Genomic DNA, 19218 nt, shown 5'->3' with positions numbered 1-19218 from the left:
TTGAAATAAAGGAATCGAAAGGAAACAGGAAACAACAGTAGCCCAAGAAAGTAAATATACAAACATGCAGTATGGTTTCGCAGCTTTCCCTATTTACCGGTCTATATATTTCTAGAAAGCACCAACCAAGAAGAGATACTTAGTCACAAGCAGGAGTATGTGTAACTAGTTTGGGGCAGGACAAGAAAATTAACACCGGCTGGGCCAGATCTGCCGGTGGTGTTTGTCTACATCAGAACAGTAACCTTGCATGGTTGAGAATGTGGTAATTACAATGGATGTATGGTACAGAAAACAAGATAGTACAGTCTGACATTTCCTTCTCACTCCCTAAGTTTTAAAGAAAAGATAATTAACCAAAAGAGAGCATGGAAATGTCTTTAAAGAAGAATCAAAGTGATAAATATAGAAAATCTCATATGTGGCCCCCTGGTGAGTTTTTATTTTTCAAAAATCAGAATATTTTCTTACCCAAGACCATAGAACATCATTCTGTTATTCTATTCAACAACAGCAACAATAACAAAAAGAAAGGGTGTATCAACTTATTTGTTCACTGCATTTTTATTCTTTTCTTCCCCTCAAGAAGTTTAAGGCAGCATATTTGGTTCACCTTTCCCACTTTCTCATTAAAACAATCCTGTGAGACAATGTAGGTGGAAAGCTAGGTTACCCCGTGAGTTTTTATGGCTGAGAAGGGGTCAGACTCTCCCCAGTCAGCCTTCCCTAGTCACAGTTCAACATATTTATTATGACTACTTGCTAGAAGATCACACCTTACAATGCCACCTAAAAGGCCACAGCATGCAACATATAATACCATCATCCCTAACCACATAAAGCTCCACATTATTTTCCCACATTCTTCCACCATCAAAATCAGAAACACTGATGCCACATTTATTTTACAGATACATATATTATATTATATTATATTATATTATATTATATTATATTATATTATATTATATTATATTATATTATACTGACAAACCAAATCCCTAAATCGTACGTTCTGCCCCTCTGCATCTTGATGGCTTGCTTATTTGGGGGGGGGGGGGAAGGAGACAGGATTATATAGTTTATCACTGCTGCATCAGGCAAAGATAATAAATTGATCCCCAGTGCCGCTCTAGAGCAGAGAAACAGGGGCTCTGCCTGCCACTGAGTTTCCAAAGAGTTGCCATGACAACTAAAGCTACACTATAAAGAACTCAAGGGGAAGACAGGAAGGAGTTCGGGCTCTTTCTCCCCTTTGCCTGTCAGGGCCATTTTGCTCTTCTCTCCCAAAGGCTGTCCCACATGCATCATCACACACAAAGGTCACAAAGCGCAGCTGGACACACCTTGCTGTGATTTTCTGAATAGGGGATGTTTTGAGAAATCCAGGGGTCCCCCACTCTCCAGCAGATACAGAGGCCCAGCTAAACTGCAGGTCTGCATGCAGTTTGCCATATTTTTTGCACAGACTGGGAAATCTTCTGTATCTAACGCACCTTTCTTATGCCCAAAGCCATAAACCAGTGGGCTGTTTGGGCAGCTCATGGACGAAGGACTAGAGGACAGCCTTTCTTTCTTTCTTTTTTTGGACAGACACAAGCTACTCGTGGGACCCAAGAGTACATCTTCTCCTGGGTTATGCTGCTGGCAGACATGAAGCCACTCCAACAATGCCCACCTGCTTACCCACCCCAGCAAGCCACCTCTGCTTTCATGAGCTGTGAAATGGACAGACACTCAACAAGTGAAATCTCCTCCATTGTGGCATGTACTTCGGGGAAAACAAAACTGCCTGTGTTGTAATAATTAATGACACAGAGCTTTTCCAGTTTTCTTTTGTCCTTTTAATATGACAATCTCATAGCCCAGCCTGCTCCAACCTTGTGCTGTCCAGAGGTACTGGAACCATGGCCATATTGGCTGGGGATGATGGGAGTCATAGTTCACTACATGGAGACACAATCTAGACTAAGCATCCCAATCAATGCACCTCAGCATAACCCACACTCCATCTTCAACAACAGTTCCCCACGTGCTTTTGGCCACATGCAAGCAAAGGTCCGAAGGTGAGGGCCATTCCTTTTTCATTCCAGCTAGCAGTATCTACTAATCAATGTCAAAATGCCTTCCCCTCCAGCCTTCTCATTTAATTCAAGGCACTTTCATTCCTTAACAATTCTTATCAACACTGAAAATGTATACACAGCCTGCTCTCCACCCCTCCACAGTAACCTCTCCCACATGCTCTATTTCAAGAGCAAGCTGTTCCCTAAATACTACTCTGCTTTGTCTAAGTGAGACATTTAGGATGCTGAGACAGGAATGCTAAGAGCATGAAAATATGCAGCAAAAGCATGCACAAAAAGAACCTATGCCAAATAAAGGGGCCGCATACCAGAACGAGCTGGGATGCAGGTGTACAAGGCAGCACTGCTTACAAGATTACCACACACTGCCCCATAAAAGCTTCATTCAAAGAAACTGGCATTCAAAACAAACAAACAAACAAACAAACAAACAAAACTACTCACTACCAACAAGATTTCTGAGCTTGCTGGGACCAGCAAGGTGAAGGTATTTATTGAGCAGTCGAGGAACGGAGGGGGTGTGCAGACCTTGGTGGATGTAGTTACAAAGAAGAAGTTGTTCTGCCATTCCCTCACAGCCAAGGAAAAAGATCTGGTCTACTCCACTTCACTATCAGTCTCACCAGGGCTAGAGCCTCCAGTCTGTACACAGCTGCCCCCATAGCGAGCCATCAGGACTGAACATTGGAACATAATTGTAGCACAGTCCAGAACAGTTATTTTGGGGGAACTAGAAGCCCAAGAACCCTCAGCTGGCCTGACCATGCTGGTCAAAGGATTCTGGGAGATGTAGTCCCCAAAACTAACTGTTCCAACTTATTTATTTATTTTCTTGTTGTGGGTTTTTTGGGCTCTTTGGCCGTGTTCTGAAGGTTGTTCTTCCTAACATTTCGCCAGTATCTGTGGCCGGCATCTTCAGAGGCCAGGAGTCAGAACTCTGTGCTCTGGGAGATAGAGTTCTAACTCCAGTCCTCTGAAGATGCTGGCCACAGAGACTGGCAAAATGTTAGGAAAAACAACCTTCAGAACACGGCCAAAAAGCCCGAAAAACCCACAACAACCATTAGATCCCGGCCATGAAAGCCTTTGTGAATATATTTGTTTGTTTGTTTGTTTAACTTATATGCCACCCACACTACCCAAAGGTCTCTGGGCAGCATATAAGTTAACTTATAACTTTGGCTTCCTGAAGTGTTTCCAAGTCCTTGATCAACACAGTGCACCTAAGTTGGCCATTAGGCCTCCCTAGACAGGAAGAGCTATAAAAAAAAAACCCTCCTGGTTTTGGCTCAACACTCCCCAGGCAACCATGGTCTTCCTGGCCGTGGTTTGTTTCAGCTGTCCCTTAGCTCTGGATCCTGGCTTAATCTACCAAGAAATCAAAACCATGAGCAGTCATGCATCACAGCTCCTTGTCTAGTCTTAAGCCTGGGCTCCAAAGCCATCCAAATCTACTACCTCCTCAAGCAAAGTTTCTTGCCCATGGTCTTTAGATACTGAAGAGCAATTATATGCTAACAAGCTCTTCATTATTAACATATCTATATAGCATAGGGATGTTAACAGTTCTGCCCTCCAGATACTTATCTGTAACACGTAGTGAAACCTCAGCAGGTAGCTCATCGCTGAAGCCTTGTAGCTTATGGCTGCATAATAACCGTCCTTTTAAACAGAAATTAAATACGGAGTTGCTTGGGAATATTACTATAATAAAACATCATTCTCAGCCATCTCCCTGGGCAGCTCCATGTATCAGAAAAGAGTGGGCAGCAATCACCAGAAATTGCTACAGAAGAAGATGGGCTCATTACTCTGCTTCATGCCTTCTGCACAAACGAATGTGTCTTTGCAATTGAATGCTTAATGGGGGGGGGCTATCAAATACATACAAATGAGCTGAATGAGAAAGAGTGTTCCCAAAAACTTTTATCATCTGTAACATAGCATTTTCTATGGTTCTTTTTTTTTTAAAAAAACATTCTCACGAGTTTAGATGTTTTTTTTAAAAAAAAATACAGTTTTCAGTGTCCTGTCCTACTGCCTGCCCCTGTGCCTGTTCCTCTCACAGATAAAAAAAAAATCAAATGAGCAAAGGTTCTGGTGGTTTTTTCTGATATCAGAAGTATTTCATAGGTGAAACACTTTACAGTACTTGTTAATTTTCTTCTCACTGAGAGAGAGAGAGAGAGAGAGAGAGAGACCCTGTGGAAAACTTCTATATGAATCATTTTACAACCTGTTTGCATTTTATCACAGCTTCCAGTTAGAACAGACACAATTATTTTCCTCTCAAAAAATACCTAAAAAACAAATCGTAATACTTTTTCTCACCTATTGTTTGTGTGAATACTAGCAAGTGCTACTGGCAGATGCAAAAATCAACATTGTGTTCCTTCCCTCAGACCCCTTGTAACAGTATCTTTATTTCTTCTCTATATGAGGAGTTGGAAACTGGAGGAGGAGAACTCTGATAAGCAAGAAGGAATGTTCCATTTTTCTCATTATCCAAGGTCCCATCAAAGAGCAGGTGGTTTTCAAGTGTTTTGAATCACATTAAAGGCATTTTGGCTGTACAATTTCAGAATGGTCAAAGGGCTTACATACAAGTCTCTGAGGGAAGGAAAGGAAGGTCCATTGCCTTGTAGGGAGCCAATATATGGAGAGAAATTTTGCTTAACATTAGAACTTGAAGAATGTGGGAATTGTACCAAGAACATGCAGATAACTGGCTTAAACTGGACAAACTCTTGCCCGCTCAACCGACAGTGTTGGCATGGCAATCCTTAGACACATCTTTATCTCAAACATGCACATGGGGGCCTGCTTCATGATGTTCTGCTATATATTTCTACGTAATACAACTGCTCTGGTCCAGCTAAAGTCAAGCAAAAATCCAGGAATGGGATCAACTCAACAAAGTTCAAGTAGAAGGCAGGCAACGGAAATAGGATCAAGAGAGCATTATAATGAAGTTACAGAACAGAGTACAATGTATCCTGAACATCACTGCATAGCAGAAATTAATCACAATTTCTAAGTTAAGTTACTTCAGCTATTCTTGTAGCCCAGTAACTTAAGCCAGATAATGTGGATCTAAATAGATCATTTCCAGGCATAAAAGTAAACTGCCTCTGGTTCAAGTATTTCTGATTAACTGATTAACCAACTGAGTCAAGCAGATCTGTTTCCTTCCTCTGTTCAACCCAGGAATCTGAATGCCTGCTGTCCAGCTTATTACCACACCCCACCCCTTCATTTATTGCTGATCAAGGACCTGTGAGAAGAGTAAAAAGGGGAGGTCAGTGGTGGGGGCACTAGCAGCAGCATGATGGAAAATGTATTATTACCAGCACAGGCACAGCAGAAACAGGAGCAATAAATAAACATGAGCTGAACAATCTCAGAGCAGACCAAATCAGCAGGCACTGGGAGAGAGCAAGAAAGAGCTGTCCATTCACCCAAACCTGTCTGATTGGTTCAGCTATAATGCCACGATGGCATGAACTATTTTTGGCATGGGACAAGGAGAAAAGGCCAGGTAAGACTGCCAATCATTTGTAACTGCTTCCAAAGAAAGGAGAATGGCTCCAGGTAGATGTAACCTAGCAATCACCTGTGCAGCCTTTAGTATAACTAATTCTTTGCAACTATTTGTCTGATAAGCCCCAGAACAAGGATTCTCAATATTCATAGGAAATCACAGCTTTAATGGGGATGTAGAATAAGGCCTAGCTCAAGACATTCTCTCTCTGTCTCCTTCTGTCTGTCTGTCTGTCTGTCTGTCTGTCTGTCTGTCTCTCTCTCTCTCTCTCTCTGTCTCTCTCTCTCTGTCTCTCTCTCTCTCACACACACACACACACACACACACACACAGAGAGAGAGAGAGAGAGAGAGAGAGACCTTGAATGAGTTCAAATCTCCTGGGCCAGATGAATTGCACCTGAAAATACTGAAGGGATTGGCCAAAGAACTCCCAGAACCTCTGTCCATTATTTTCTTGGAATAATAGAAAATGGGTGAGGTGCCAGATGATTGGAGCAGGGCTAATGTTGTTCCTATCTTCAAGGGGGGGGAGGGGAGAAATATGGGAATTACAGACCAGTCAGACTGACATCAATCCCAGGGAAAATTCTGGAACAAATTATAAATTGGTCACTATGCAAGCATCTAGAAAACAATGCAGTAATAACTGGAAGCCAACACGGATTTCTCAAGAACAAATCCTGCCAGTCTAATCTTATCTCATTCTTTGATGAGGTAACCTATCTAATAGACAGGGGGAGAGCTGGAGACATAGTATATCTTGACTTCAGCAACGCTTTTGACAAAGTGCCCTGTGATCTTCTGATTAGCAAGCTAATTAGGTGTGGGCTGGACAGAACAACTGTCAGGTAGATACACAGTTGACTACAGAATCGTACTCAGAGAGTGATTATTAATGACTCCTCAAACTGGGAGGAGGTAACAAGTGGGGTACTCGAGAGTCAGTCCTGGGCCATGTGCTCTTCAAAATTTTTATTAATGACCTAGATCCGGGGGAATGCTAATCAAAGGCTAATCAAATTTGCAGATGACACCAAATTGTGTGGAATAGCTAACATCCCGGAAGACGGAAACAAAATTCAAAATGACCTTGATAGGCTGGAGCACTGGGATGAAAACAACAGAATGAAATTCAACAGTGTGACAACCCCAGACCTACTGGAGTATGCCACACTTTAATTATGCTGCCACCAACCATTCCCTATAAGGAGTCACACAGACCAGGAATGGATTTTTAACAAACAAAAGAACAAGGTTTATTTAAATAACAAACAGGGTAAATAAAAAGATCAAGTAAATAAGATACTATAACGTGGCTTAGTCTCAATCATACATACAACAGTTTGGTTCACACAGAACACTTTAAAGTAAAGCACAGACCCTGAACCTATCAGTTCTGGCTACCTATAAAGAAACCTGAACCTATCAGGTATGTACCAACTGACACACAGTTGTACTCAGTCTGACACACAGACTCCAACTCCTCACTCTCCACACAAGCTCCACATATATATACAGTACAGCACCTCCCCCCTGATGTCCCGCCTTCCACTCCCCATAGGATGGAACTTTCCCTCCAAACCCATGACAGACAGGTACCATCAGTGCTGTATGTAACAAACAGGAATAAGTGCAAAGTACTACACCTCAGTAAAAGAAACCAATTGCACAGTTACAAGATGGGGGATACCTGGCTCAGTAAAACTACGAGCAAGAAGGATCTTGGAATTGTCATAGATCACAAGCTAAAGATTCAACAGTGTGTTGTGGCTATAAAAAAGGCTAATGCTATTTTAGGCTGCATTAACAGAAGAATACTTTCCAAATCCCGCAAGGTGTTAGTTCCCCTCTATTCAGCACTGGTTAGACCTCACCTTGAGTACTGTGTCCAGTTCTGGACACCACCCTTCAAGAAAGATACTGACAAACTGGAACAAGTTCAGAGGAGAGCAACAATGATGATCAGGGGGCTGGAAACCAAGCCTTCTGAGGAAAGAACTGGACATGTTTAGCCTTGAGAAAAGAAGACTGAAGGGTGATATGATAGCACTTTCAAATATTTGAAAGGCTGTCATTCAGAGGAGGGGCAAGATCTGTTCTCAATCATCCCAGAGTGCAGGACATGCAACAATGGGCTCAAGTTAGCCAGATTTTGGTTCAACATCAGGAAAAAAAAACCTTCCTGTTAGAGCAGTACAGCAGTTAAATTTTATTTCAATAATGGGGTGAGAACAGCAGAGGCAGTCCAAGCTCTCTTGCTGCCTGATGTGGACAGTAAAGTATCCACTTTGCTTCAGCTGCAGCAATGGGGGGGGGGTTTACACACAATGGAGGAAGACACCACATATTTGCCCAGCTCCAAGGAGATACCAAAAAATACGGGAACAGCAGCAGCCAACACCTCGCCCCCATCTGAAGCTACTGCTGCATCAGCACCCACACCCAAAACAAGGAACACACAGTGATACGGAACCTGTGCACTCCCAGCTACCCACCCAGAAGTGGCATCCACGCCTTCACCTGCCCACATCCATGCGCAAAAGAGGAAGAGATGGTTCCCTACTTCCTCCCCCCCCCACTAAAAGGGAGGCAGAAAAGGGGGAACTGGTGAGGGCAGAGCCAACTGACGTCCACACTACCAAGAGTGAGTGCAGGAGAGCCAGGGCTGTTCTCCAGAGGCAGAGGCCATGCCAGGGTAAAGGGCAGAAGTCGTATGAATTGGCTTTTCCCACCACTGTGCCATCTGAGCCAGCTCCCTCTGTGAGGTTAACGGTGGGTCTGGGTCTGTCTATCATATCTGAGGGTAGCACGCTAGCTAAGGGGGTGCAGGGCAGCTTTTCTAGCGCTTGTACCCAATTTATTTTACTGTATTTATTTGATTTGATTTGTATCCCGCCCATCTGGTCTATCCAACCACTCTGAGCGGCATGGGAACAGCCAACACATGGGAACAGCCAGATGGTTCCCCTCCCTCCACACCACCCAGCCTCCGCCTCTAGGTGGGCACCTGCCCTCAGCCTTTGTAGTGGTTAAGGCCATCTCCATATGGAACGACGGGAATGTAACAGTTCAGAACTCCAGAAGAAAGACCTAGTGGTGATGGGCTGCATTTTAACCAACCTGTCCCTTCTGTCCCTGGGCACTCCGGTATATTACTTTTAGGCCCACTTTATTTCTTAAAGGTCCTTATGTCCGCTTACAACCCTTATACCCATCTGCTGCTTAAGAGGGCTGCTTTTTCATGATGTTGTACAAACCATGGAACACCCTCCTGTTACTTTCACGGTTCCTTTTATGAATCAGTTTTTCACATTCTTATTTCTCCACTTTCTCCACTGACTTCTCCTGCTAGGATTTAATGCTTGCATTGTTTGGGTTTTATTGCAGTACAGTACTTATTACTGTTTACTAGTTTTATTGATGGATTTTATAGACTTTATACCTCACATATGCTGCATCAGACATCTTGGAAAGGCAGGATACATGTTTATTTAACAAAGAAACAAACAAATCTAGAGGGATAGCCTTTTTGATCTATTTGTTGCATAAAAACCAATAGAGTCTTATGGCACCTTAAAGGCTAATATCTTTCATTTCTGTTACATTTTTGTGGGTTGCTGTCTGGTTTATTAGAAAGATTTGATGAAATGAGCTGCAGTCCATGAAAATGCATACCAAATTTTTAAAAAGTTACTCTTTAAGACATGACTCTTTCTTACTTTAGACAAATTAAAATAACCAAACAAATGCTTATGACAAAACCTTGTGTGATCTGGTTTCATCTTAAGGGATCATAAGTGGAATGAATATAAGCTAATCATATAGTTTTATGGTTCCTACCACAGTGTCCAGATTTCAGGAAAATACATTCTTTCTGTTCAGATATTTTGCTCCCCGGGATTTCAATGCTCTCAACTATAGCAGGAAAAATAGCAGGGCTGCATGGACTCACTTTGCCGTCACTATTGCATCTGCATCAGTCCTGCCCCAACATTATCCAAGCACTGGCGCGGGGAAGTGGAGGTGAAGAGAGGAAACCTGTAGAAAGTATTTAGGTCTCTTGATCAGCAAGAAACCCACATTCACATTCGTGTGAACTTCAGTTCATGGGGAGGTCCATACACAGTACATGGACAGGGAAGGTTATCTGTCCATGTTGTCACTCTCCACAGTACTGGGATTACATGGAGAAAATCGTTTGAATAACTCAAGGGTTCCAACTCTGTTCAGTGTGGGGAAGATCCTTGGAGTGCCTGTGTTCACATCAGCATGGACACCACATTTTAAGAAGGGCATTGTCAATTAACAGCACTTACAAAGAAGAACAACCTGGGGTGGTAAGGAGGTGGAAACCAACTGGCATTTTTCATCTGGAGAAAAGAAGATCAAAGGAACAGATGACAGTGATCTTCAAATATCTGAAAGGCTCTCATGCAGAAGACTGAGCAGATTTGCCCTGTGTTGCTTCAGAGTACAGGAATATTAAGAATTTATAGCAATTGCAAGGAAACAGATTTTGATTAAACACCAGGACAGACTTCAACATGGGAAGAGCTGCCTTTGGGAGGTGATGAGTTCCAGGTAAGGCTGGACGGCTTTTTGTTAGGGACAACATAGCTGAATTGTGTATGGCACATCTTTCACAGAACAGGGCACTTAATCTCATGAACTCCAAAAATCAGTTTTAACTCTATGATTCCAAGGAAAGCACATTACATAAAGACTGTTTGAGGCAGGAAGGTGCAAAAAAGACTTCCACGGACTACCAGGTTTTCACTGAATTGCCTACTCCTTCAACCCTCTCCTGTCATAAGATTCTCTCTGGGTATTTGCAAAGGGGGGGGGGCAGAAAACCTGTAGAGCTATGAAATGATTAGGCATTCCCGCTCTGCCTCACAACTCCCTACCAACAGTTCCCCCTCAAATCTCTATGAGGAAAAGGTCTTCTCTCACAGTTCTGTTGCACCTGCTTCCTTATAGCACACCATGGTGCTCCTCAGCCCTTCCTGGCCATCGTTGTAACTGGCTGGGCACGACAAGAATCCACAAACATTTGGGGATAGTCTAGGCAGGCCTTCAACTGGTTCCAGATCCTGCACTCTAGTGTGTGAGGCTGAATGGCTGTCTTCCTACATCAGGAGGAAGCTGTTTCTCATTGGATGGGGCTCTGCCAGAAACTATTTTCTTTCTGTAATTCCTAAAATGGGAGAAGATGCATTGGATAGGGATAGGAAGCTTTATTGCTCTTTTAACCTGGATGAACCCCACCCAAAGGAGGCCCAGCACTAGAAAAGAAAAGGTAACAGTGAGGTGTACCATTGAGCTGGGGCTCACAGGAACACTGGATGCTAACAGAACATGACATTTGACTATTCACAAGAGCACGGAGGGGTGACTGCCTATAAGAGCTCAAGAGAAACAAAGATAAAGAACAGGGCAACCTTTCCTCACATAGAATTTTTGTTTGTTTGCTATCCTTATGCAGACCTTTAGGAGCCTCATGATACAGTGGTTAAACTGCAGCACTGCAGTTAAGTCTCTGCTCACAACCTGGGTTCAATCCTGATGAATTCAGGTAGCCAGTTTGAGGTGGACTCAGCCTTCCATCTTTCCAAGCTTGCTAAAATGAGTACCAAGCTTGGGGGCAGGGAGCAATATGTAGCCTGCATAACTGGATTGTAAACCACACAGAGACTACTTTAAGTGCTATGGGGCAGTTTATAAGCAGCAAGCTTTGCTTTGCTTTGAGCACACTTTGCTTTCAAAGAGTTGAAGGTGGTGTGCATGGTCCTTTTCCTCCTTCTTTTCCTCCTCTCAACAACCTTGAGAGGAAAAGAAGAGACTGGGTGGGATGGTAAATGGTTTGAACACCCAGTGAGCTTTGAGATTGGAATCTGGATTTCCTGAGACCTAGTCCAACACTCTTAACAAATACATCACACTGGCTTTTTATTTATGCTTGTATTGCCTTTTAAAATGGTCCTGCAAAGCAGCAACACTGGATGTAAAAAAGGCTCCAGATTAGGGACAGGAAGAGGCATTTGTTTAGCCTGTAACTCCCAAGATTCCACAAAAAGGACAGCTAGTGGCCAGGATGACTGGAATATTCTGGGATCTGTGATTCAAAAAAGGATTCCCCCCCCCCCATTTTTTTTTTGCTTGAGATCTGGTTCTGCACTGCAGGATTCCAAAAGGCCCTTGTGGGAGCGCTCTGACTGAGTTCATGGTGGCCCCATTCAATCAACAGGAGGGGCTCCCCTCCCTGCCACTCTCCCCCACCCTTCTGACGTCTCTCCCCTCCACCTGCTCATTAGGAACAAAACAAGAGTTCCACAGAAAAAAAGCCCTTCTCTGTGTTCCCAGGCCAGCTCCCAGGCTAAAGTTACCAGACAGGCTCCCTCTAGCAATCAGTTCCCAAGTGACGACACAGCAGGGGATTTGTGTGTGGGACTCAACCGGGCGGTTTCGTTCCCAAAACTCTCTGTAACCCAGATATGTGTGAGAGAGACTTTCAGACAGAACTGAAAAGGGGCAGGTTTTGTTCCACTGGAATGTGAAGTTGTCTGAGACAACAAGACTGACACAAGAGCAATTTTTCCACATAGGACTCTATTCTCGTCTCTTTCCCGCGCAATCTCCTTTCTAGAGTCTTTTGCTGTCATGCTGTTGCCTAGGAACACAGCCCGCTGCACATATATCACTATTCCATACCACAATAAACAAACAGAAGGCACCAACGAACCAAAGGGTCCTCCCACCAGGCAGCTAAAACGTGAAATGTGGACAAGGGCTGCTGAAAGAAGCCTCTACATATTATTTTCTGTCAGCTTTTAAGGATGTAGGTCTAGGAAAGATTTTAATCCCCACAAATCCACACCCCCAAACACACATGTTAATATCTGTGAGAATTATTCAGCCAGCCGGCACCAGGATTCCAGCAACAGTAAGAAACCTGGTGCCCTTTGCTTATCCTAAATTACATATTACTGTATTCACATTTTGTATCCATCTTGTAAGAGAATCTTCTCTTCCCACCTCCCATGTAAGAAACCGTAGCTCCCTATGCTGTAGAGAAAAGTCTAGGAGAAGACAGAGAATGCTCAGGCAGCATGCAAGCAAGCACAGGGTAGGGATAGAGTCACGTTATGCCAGTGCATCATTTTGATGACTTCACACTAGGGGAAGTGAGGAATACCTGAGAAAATCTTCCTTCTCATTGATTCAAGTTATCTCAATATTCTGAAACATCTCAGAGTGCAAACTCTAACCCCCACGAGCCCTTTTACCTCCAGAATAAGAAAAAATCCATTTGTTTCCCATCATGATGTTTGCAAATTGCATGGGATGTCTCCACACAAAGCTAGCAACCTTCCTCACTGAGAAGCAAAGTGCATTCACACACACATTACACACAAAACACATACAGAGGTGGAGGAGCATAGAATGGCTGGCTGGTTGTTGAAAAAGAAGCAAAAATATATATAATGTTTCTCATGCCCAAAATTCCTACTAAACAGGAAGAAATTTCTCATAAGAATGCTGTTGGGCACTGGATCAGATGACATCAGATGAGAATGAACTCTTACTGGAGGTTTTTAAAACAGAAATTGGCTGGTCGTGTGTAAGTGCTGCTTTCACCATGCATTTCTGCATTGGTAGGGCTGCTGGACTGGCTGATCTCTGGATCTCTTCCAGTCTTACAATTCCACCAGTCTGTGTTCCATTCACTAACACTGTCCAACCCCTTAATGACCGGCAGATAAGTGTGTGTGTTCACTCACTCACTCACACTTACACTCACACTCACACACTTTCAAAGATGACATTGGGCAATACAGAAGTATTTGCTTTGGTAGTGTTCAATCTGCGATGGCTCATTCACCCATGGAAGCAATCCATTAATGTTACAGTCATTGAGGGAAGTGTTCTGGGCCCTGGCGTTCTTCCACCTGCACTTACACAAGCACAGTTCTTCAAATCTAACTTCCACCTTTTCACCCTGCCAAAGGTTTTCTACCTTTCCTTCTTGTTCCTTTCCTACTAAGGTAGCGGACAGCATCATGGTTTTGAATGATGCTGCAAATAATGACATCGTATTGCATCCAAACTAAGCTCTACAGGTGTTCAACCAACTAGTTCTACTCCTCCTTATATGTCTTTCATGTTAATTATAACCTAAGTTATCCACAGTAACCATCTGTATTTTCTGTTTCTCATCACATGATCAATGTAGTCTAACTTTTCTTGGTCTTCATTCATTTGCCATATTATTGCTCAAGAACTTTTTTTAACAACCTGTAATAAATCCACATTTCAAATGTTTGGATGCTGCTTGCAAGCTATCATTTGTTATAGCAGCCTGTGTTAAGGGCTACATTTCCATGCCACACAATAGAATACAGACCACTTTACAGTGGGCATTCTCAAAGCGACACAAAAGCTGGAATATAAACTAGAAATATTAAATGATGTTATGAGGTTGGGAAATGACTTTCAGTTCTGAAGCAGTTGTGTGAGTTACAGGGTGTGCTGTCTATAATGAGAGTGATCACCTCGCTTATAATGCACACCCTCCAACACACCACTTTAAGATTAAATACTGATAGTATACTTTGGCTGAAATCCTGTTACTTGCCATAGTAAGTTACAATAGAGTAGGCCCATTGCATCAGTGAGGATTTGGTGAGTCAGCTTCTCCCTAGGTTCCCCTGATTCAAAAGGGACTGCCCTACCTGGGACTTACTATGCTTAGAAACAGGATTTTAGTCTCTAAAGCCTATTCTGCCTTGAACATCATTTCCTGCAGAACCTGGAATGTGTGTCTCTAAAACAAACACAAAAATGAAATGCTGCAGGATTCTGAAGCTTCAGTTTCTATCTGGGGTTTTTCCTTAACGTACAGACACCCTGCATGGTTACAAAGAGAAAAGAAGAAGATAAAACCAATGAAGCTGGAACAATTTCACCTTTGGCAGCAGTTGCCCCCATTGATATGGACAGCCCCACACATACTCCCATGCACCATCCTGGTATCAGCGCAACTGTCAGAGAGCTGAATAAGTAACAGGAGGTTTTTCCCAACACCCTGGTTCAGGCATTGGCTTCAAAGTGCCTCAGCCAGCCAGCAGCCAAATGTGAGAAACAGAGATAGGAAAGGCTCACCTCTGGAAGAAATCCAATCTGACAACAAGAGTGACCAGATAATAGCTTCAAACAACTAAAAGAAACTGGGAAGACTTTTAGCCCTGGAGGCCTCCTGATCCTAGCAGTCAGAGGTTCACTTTTCTACACAGAGCATTCCTCTCCCAACCCCCCCCCCCGGCTGTCCATCAAATCCTCCAACCACCAAACTAGGAAATTCCAGCACTGCTATCAGAAAACACACATACCCAATTCCTCCTCTTGTGGATGAGGCCATCCTTCTCTACCACTGCACAAGCCCTCCACAGTGCACGGTCACAGTGCACAGTCATCCTGGTCTTCAGACTTTCAAATGCACAAACTCGAACCACTGCCATAACCTACTGGTCCAAGCTCAGCTTCCTTGCAAGGTGTCTTGCACCCAGCAACAGCCTGTTACCTTGGGCACAAAGCTCCCCCCCCCAATTCCATCCCATCCTAGCTCACAAACCACCCATGACCTGCGCAGTCCAGACATCTTTACTAACTCTCTTGAGCTTGATTAAGAGTTGGCTGGGGCCCCTCCTGCAAGCAGCATCCAAGGGCTTCCTTATACCCAAGGGAAAAGGTTCAAACTGGGACTGGTGTTCAGGCGCTCACACCCTGTGTGTGTGTGTGCCTGACAGGCTCTTTGTCTTTTGGCTCATGACCAATACCACCAGTAGCAGCAGTGCTAGGTTCAGTTTATTTCCACAGTTTCTCTCTACACGATCTTTTGTTCTTTTGCACACCAAACTGCCATTCCCCCCCACACACACACAAACATATAAGTATGCTGCATCCTGCCCAGCTTGTTCTATAACAGTGCCTCCTAAGCATGTTGATAAAGTGCCGAGGTTGCAAGAAGTTTCACTCCTTCCTAACAGATGGCCCTTGAGATGCCCAGGGACGAGAAGCAGGAGCCTCTGCAGGCACGTGGTCTGCAGGGAGTGAGGCTGGAAGAAGATGCGCCAGCGCTGAGTTTTGGCCTCTCTGATCTTTGTTCCCCACCTGCTGCTATGTTCACCTCCACAACCCATGCACACAAGCAAAGCAATGACTCCGTAAGAAACAGCTCATTTCAAAGCAAGTATCTAAAACACAGCAGAGTCTGTCAGACCACACTTGCTAGCTACCTCTCTACTACATCACCCGCAAGGTCTGTTTCGGAGAAATACCTCTGAGATCCAGCCAAACCGGATGTCCTGCATTGGAATCTCTCCTCCTAATTTATCTATTTGCTTCTCCAACTGAAAAGAACTGCCGAGAGAGGGGAAATGTTGTTTCCCCTCCCTCTGGCTGTGCACAAGGACACAGCTCCCCACACCCCTATCAACATCAGTACACACAACTACCATATTGGCACAGAAGATTGCATTGCTGCAGCTGATCCCTTATGGGCTGGCACCTGCCCTCTTGAATTCAATTCGCTCCCAAATAACATGGAACCCATCCATCCCTAAAAAAAAAAAGAATCCCTCTCAGATCCGGTAACTCTCCTCGCGAAACTTTTTGGCGCGCCTCCGAGGAGCACCCCGGGCACCAGCTGTCAGCAGGCTGCCTCTCCTTCACCCAGGACAATTCACCTGCCCTAGGCAGCCATGCCTGCCGCCAGACCCGCCCGCTTAGAGGGATACCGGCGGGATTGCTTTCCGGGGAGGCGGGTGGTGCGACCAAACAGGTGGCGGGCGAGCGAGGCGCGCCGAGGGAGGCGGTGGATTCCCCGCCCCGTCCCAATCCTCCTTTCTCTGCCAAACGTTTAGCACCAGGAGCCCATCGGGAAGGACAGCCACAACGTCAGCGTGAGGAAACACGTGTGAACACTAACTAGTTCAGAAACTAAACTAAATACAGAAAGGCGGGCAGAGTTTACGGGGGGGGGGGGGGTCAGGCAGAAGTGGCCAGACTCCTCAATCGTCGGGAGCAGGAGGGGGCCGCCTGAAAACCCCACAGTCGCGGGTGACAGGTGGCTCCAAAGACGGAGGCGTCCGGCCCGCCTCGAGGAAGGCGCGCGCGTCCCGTCTGGGGCTGCCCTCGCCCCCCCCCACACACACGCTCGGCGACACTCGTCCGGCCCCTACCTTGAAGTCGGCGGAGAGCTGCGGGGTGTACTCGAGGGTCCAGAGGGCGCGCACCAGGGCCGCCAAGTGCCGCGTGACCTCGCCGGCGGCGGTTCCGGCCCCAGGCCCGCGGTGGGGGCCCCCCTGTGGGTCGGGCAAGGCCAGGAGGAGGAAGGCGGCCAGCAGCTCGGTGTGGCTCAAGCACTGGACCACGGCGTTGAGGAAGCACGTGTTGCCGTGGTTCTTGAGCCCCTGCGCGCCGGGAGTGAGCGGGCGCGGATCGCCCGGACTGGCCGCCGGGGCTGGGCTCAGGGCGCCCACGGAGAGGCGGGCGCTGCCGGTGCCGCCGCCGCCGGTGCCGCCACCTGCTTGGCCGCGCTCGCGCTCGGGCCCGGGCGGGCGCTTGAAGCCGCCTTCGTCGTCCTCCGCCTCGGCGCCTTCCCGGCCCCGCTGCTGTTGCTGCTGCTGTTGCTGTTGCTGCTGCGGCGGCCGCCTCTGCCGCGCCCCCCGCAAAGTTTGCAGGAGGCGGCGGGCCAGTCTGCTCAGGGCGCGCACGGCTCGGCGCCGCCGTCCGGCCCCGGCGTGGCGCGGCTCGAAGCCGCGAGCCCTGCCCGGCGGCGGGGTCTGCCCGCCGGGCCCACCACGCTTCGCCTCCGCCTCGAGCTCACCCATCGGGGCCAGGCTGCGGCCAGCCGCTCGCTGCTCCGCCGCCAACCGCCGCCGCCGCCGCCGCGTCCTCCTCCTCCTCCTCCTCCCGCGCCTGCCGCTCCTCGGCTACCTGCGCCCTCCTCCTCCTCCTCCTCCCCGGGCGCTGCGCGCCTCTCCGCCCGCCCCCCGCGGCTGCCGGCTGGGCAGGGCTGGGCAGGGAGGCGGAGAGGAGCGCGCCGGGCTCATGGCAGCGGGCAGGCGGGCATCCCCCTTCGCCCAGGCGCCAAGGGCACGTTGCTTTGGTGGGGTTTTTCTCCCCGCCTCCCGAGTTCCCCACAGAGAGCCGGGGGAACTAAAGTAGACGGGGGGGGCTTAGTTTGGCGGCGAGGCGGAGCCGAGCACCACCTCCCGCTCTTCGGAGCTCGCTCGCCTGGTTCGACAGCCGGGGAGAGCGGCGAGGCGGCGGGGAAGGGAAGAGGAGGCTGCGATTTTGCAGGCGAGGCGTTGCTGCTCTGGCGGCGGCTGCTAAGAAGTGGCATCCTCGGGAGCCTGGCAGGTATCGGGAGCAGGATCGGCTCGACCAGATCGGGCGAGGCAGGGAAGAGAGGGGCGGCCCGTCGAGGCGGCGGCGGCGGCAGTAGGGCTTTTTCTCCCCTTGCAAGCTGCTTGACCCTCGACGGCTCCCTTCTTGGCTCCGATACCGGTCCGTCCCTGCTGAAGCATGGGATCAACTCGTGAGGTGGAAGGGGTTGGCAAGAGAGCGAGGGCAAAGGCTTCGGTTGGCGCGCGTGACTGTGAATCCACGGGAATTTTTCAGAGAGGAATAGCAGTTTCAAGGTTAGGGAGCAAAGGAGTTAATGCCCCCACATTTCAACACGTCCTGCCATAACCCCAGATTTGCTTTTTTCTAAGAATCAGCCATCAGCGGTCCTGAGACATAGTTTTTCAGGGCAGAAGAGACACCCCCCCGTCTGCCTCTCCGTGTTTACTTAGTTTTAGTCCTAGGCGGTGAGCCGAGGCTTTGCAGTTCGGGATTACGGGAGCGGTGTGCATTTGGCTCGTCCTAGTAGAGCCCGTCGTGGTGGGTGGGGCCGATGGTTACAGCCCAACAGCCTGTAGCTCCCTGCCACGAGTGTTCACTGTGTTGTGTTGTGCTGTCCTGTGTGGGTACAACAGCAGGCAGGAGTAGGCTGGCTGAGCAAAGCCTGAGGGCAGGCTGGAGCAGTGCCCCCCCCCCGCTTTGCCCTACAGCCACCACTGCATTGACTCCATCCCCCATGACTTTAGGACCAGGCGAAGCCAACAGCAGTGTTGCTCCCGAGACGCATCTGGGATTGATCTGGTGGGGAAAGCAGCTCTCTCAGCTTCCGGCACAGCTCCCAGGATCAAATATTCTACAGTACTGCTTCTGTGACATAAGAAATGGTCCTTGGGTGGTGTTCAAAAGCAGCCCCTGTGTGTGATTGCAACTCCCTAAGAGGAAACAGACATCAAACAGGCTTACAGAGACTGCGATTTCTGTGAATCCATGCAGAGTTCATATCCAATGGAAATACTGCCATGGGTTGGGTATCTTTATATAGCATTGGTGGGGAAACGTTTCTTGGCCAAAATCCAATTTCAGGCAGGTGTTGAGGACTGTATCCCTGCAGTGGGCAGTGTTAGGGGCACAGGGTGTAATTTTTGGGCACCACTTAGGTCTTTCTATGTGTGTCTTCTCA

The 19218-nt window shown here is 47.0% G+C and overlaps 1 protein-coding gene across 1 annotated transcript in view; it reads right to left on the bottom strand.

The window, feature by feature from the left end:
- Positions 1 to 17648, bottom strand: part of USP43 (ubiquitin specific peptidase 43) — a 127745-nt gene extending 110097 nt beyond the window's left edge. The window contains exon 1 of the mRNA XM_072990394.2: positions 16871 to 17648. Coding sequence (XP_072846495.2) covers positions 16871 to 17521 — 651 coding nt within the window. The 5' untranslated portion in view covers positions 17522 to 17648. The remainder of the gene's footprint in view (positions 1 to 16870) is intronic.
- Between the last annotated feature and the right edge of the window lie 1570 nt (positions 17649 to 19218).

Source organism: Pogona vitticeps, chromosome 2 (assembly GCF_051106095.1).
Source record: "Pogona vitticeps strain Pit_001003342236 chromosome 2, PviZW2.1, whole genome shotgun sequence".
Lineage (NCBI taxonomy): Eukaryota > Metazoa > Chordata > Lepidosauria > Squamata > Agamidae > Pogona > Pogona vitticeps.
Note: the sequence above shows the minus strand (reverse complement) of the source record. Positions and strands in the feature narration are given on the sequence as shown.